Raw genomic sequence first — 3271 nt, 5'->3', positions numbered from 1 at the left:
GGAGAAAGACAGGTAGCGTGAGAAAGTGGAGGTCGAAGAGAAAACAGAACAGCATCAGGGAAAGGGAAGTAGAGACAGGCAGAAAACTGGGCAAAGTCAAGAGAGAGAGGATGAGGTGTCAATCTGGAGGAAGGATGAGGGGTTAGGAAAACAGTGAGTAGACAGGTATCTAGCTACACACACACACACACACACACACACACACACACACACACACACACACACACGGTAAGGGAGAGACTCTGAAGATAAACAGAGAAGAGAGGTCAGAAGACAAGACAGGACAGACAGACAGAGAGAAAGACTACAGGGAGACAGAGGCTGGAGGACAGCAGGCTAGCCTATCTTTGGTTTGGGTGGCTAGCCATGGAAACTCAAAGAAGGAAACAGCAGGAGAAACAAAGGGAGGGTCGTGCCTGTGGTGGACCGCTGCCTGAACCACACGTGACCTCTGGGACCCTGATCTCCACAGTAGGTGAGTGAACACCCAGGGTTGGCTTGGGTCCCTGAGGGAGCAGCAGATGTGGGTCTCAAAACCTGATTGGCTTTGGGGCAATGGTTTGTCCCACGGAAGGCTGAGATGGGAAGCAGAATTGGGGCTTGTCAAGGCTTTGGGGACCTTAGGAAGTGAGACAGTAGAAGTCTCCTATTTTACAGGTTGGGAAGTGAGGCCCCTGCCTGAGGGAGCCACGGAACGGGCACCTAGGGCAGAGGCAAAGCTAAAGCCCTGTTCTTGCCCAAGGTGCTTCCTTCTTGGAAGGAGGGAGCCGAAGGGTCGGGGTTCTCCTCCGGAGAGGGCAGTTCAGTGCCAGTCTGAGGACATTGGGTGCACAGTGGGAGCCACACCCTTGGTTTCCCCCTGGGATGGGTCTCTCTGCTCCAGACCCCTCCCTCCCTCAGTGCCTATCTTCCCAGGTGTCTCCTCTTCCCTCCCTGTTCTCTCTTCCCCAGTGGCTCTTAGACTAATTAATATGAGGGCTTAGGGAGCCTTTGGGCAGGAGAGGCAAGCCTTTCCCACGAGCTCAAGTTCCTACAGGCTGGTGGCAGGGCCAGGGCAGAGGTAAGCGGCACGTCAAGAAGTACAACCTCGGCAGGGGAGAATGTGTTGTCTGCATGTAAGGGGGAGGGGAGTACCCTTCATCCTCCTGAGCAGGGGTGGGTGAGGAGAAGGAGGGGTCTATGAAGGGGGTGTATGGGTAATGAAAACTGTGAGTGGCAAGCAAAGAAGTCCTTGGTAGACAGCAAAGAGAAGACCCTCAAGGTTCGCCCTGTGGGTCACATGTGGGCCAGAGGTGACGCACACACAGGGGGCACTTAACCAGAGCAGTGGCAGAGGCTGGAGGCAGAAGCGGTGGTTTTGAAATCTTAAAGAGCTCTTGTGGAAACATCCCACAAGGAAGCACCATCTCAGGAACTGAACAGAACACAGGGCCTGGCACCAGTGGTCCAAGGATGGCTGGGTGGTCCCATTCGTAATGGGTCTCCCTCCATTTCCCTCCCTCCACAGACTCGAGCCCTGAGGCTTTTGGGAGACTCTCTGGTACGGGGCTGGGGAGACCTAAGCTTTGCCCACAGAGGGGCCGTCCCCACTCCCGGCGCCGCCACCGTACCACCTTCAACCCAGCACAGTTGGAACAGCTGGAGTCAGCCTTTGGGAGGAACCAGTATCCTGACATCTGGGTTCGAGAAGGGCTTGCCCAAGACACTGGCCTCAGTGAAGCCAGAATCCAGGTGATGATGCCCTAAGGTACTCAGAGAACATTTCCTGGGTGCTTAGGGGACTTTTAACCTGAACTTAACTATTCAATAGAATGTAAGTTCCATCCACCAGTCAGCACGACCTCAGGTGCACCTGACCCCAGCTCTAAGCTCATTCAGATGAATGTTGATGGGTGTTGGGTGTGGGGTCGGTGATGCATAGTGCAGGAGGAGAGCTCTTGCCTAGCATACACAATGCCTGCATGCTGATCCCCAACACCACACAAACCAAAAGGAAGTCCAGACCCACTCCCCAGCCTTTCATGTGGACAAAAACTCCAACAAACAGGCAACCCTAACTTCACACGTGTGTGCAATCTTGCCTCTAGCCACTGTCTTACATTTCCACGAGCCTCATATTCCTGAAGTCTCCAGCATAGGGTTAGGTAGCCTGAACTGCAGACCCTTTCATAAACCCAACCTCACGTACAATAAGAATACTCCGCCAATCTTCATCTCTCAGCCTCACTCTAAGGACACTTTCCTACTGTCTGGGGAAGAGAACGGCCGTGGTGTCAGATCTATCTTTCTTGTTGGAAGTTGCAAAGTTGAGAGAGTTAGATACAAATTGAGAGTAGGAATGGGGATTCTGCTTCAGCAGCAGCCCTGACTCAGGCAAGCCTCTGGAAGAGCTGTCCTCTCTTTGGTGACACAGCAGGTACTGACTTCCTGTCCTTGGCGGTCTGAGATGGTGCCACCCATTCAGGACAAGAGCGCTGATGTGACTTCTCTTCCCTCTCCTCAGGTCTGGTTCCAGAACCGCAGAGCTAAGGAACGGAAGCAAGAGAGGGCGCTGCTCCAGCCGCTAGCCCGTCTATCTCCTGCCTCCTTCTCTGGCTTCTTGCCAGAGTCCCCTGCTTATCCCTACTCCTACACGACACCACCTCCCCCAGTGGCCTGCTTCCCTCACCCCTACAACCACACTCTCTCCTCCCCACCCTCCACAGGTGCTTCATTCACTCTTCCTCCCCAGCCTGAGGACTGGTACCCCACCTTACACCCAACCCCTGGTCATCTGCCCTGTCCCCCCCCCCCACCCATGTTTCCCCTCAGCCTTGAGACACCAAAACCCTGGAACTAAGTGGTGACAAGGTCACCCTCTATCCATAAACTTCACGAGATGCAAGAAAATCGGGGGCTCTCTTTTCATCCTAAGGGTAAAGTTAGAAATGCAGTGGGGGGCATTTCAAGATTGGAAATGGGAAAAGGGGGGGATCTTGATCAACTCAGTGCTCAACCTTATCAACAGGGTAAGGGGTTAAGAGACTTTGAGGAGGTTAACTGGTAGGAGATACAAGCTAAAAAGCTCCAACAGAGGTAATAGAGCAGTATTGATGGGGCCGGTGGATGCTGTTGGTGAGGGATGATCAAAAGAGAACTTAAAGCTTCATTCATTGAGATTGCAGTGGGAGAACCTGAACAAGGCTGAATTTCCTCCAGTCCCTCTGAAATCATCTCCTGACTTCTTTTCCATTTCAGCAGGCATGCGGCTTGTGGCCCTGTCTGTGGTGTG

At 53.3% G+C, this 3271-nt stretch overlaps 1 protein-coding gene across 1 annotated transcript; it reads left to right on the top strand.

Moving 5' to 3' along the window:
* Positions 1–366: 366 nt before the first annotated feature.
* Positions 367–2839, top strand: Prop1 (PROP paired-like homeobox 1). The gene is made up of 3 exons (XM_036194841.1): positions 367–475; positions 1508–1731; positions 2504–2839. Exons 1-3 carry the CDS (start codon positions 367–369, stop codon positions 2837–2839), a joined length of 669 nt encoding a protein of 222 aa, XP_036050734.1.
* The last annotated feature ends 432 nt before the right edge of the window (positions 2840–3271 follow it).

Source organism: Onychomys torridus, chromosome 8 (assembly GCF_903995425.1).
Source record: "Onychomys torridus chromosome 8, mOncTor1.1, whole genome shotgun sequence".
NCBI classification, from domain to species: domain Eukaryota; kingdom Metazoa; phylum Chordata; class Mammalia; order Rodentia; family Cricetidae; genus Onychomys; species Onychomys torridus.
The sequence above is the reverse complement of the archived record's forward strand: the minus strand, read 5'-3'. Positions and strand labels throughout refer to the sequence as shown.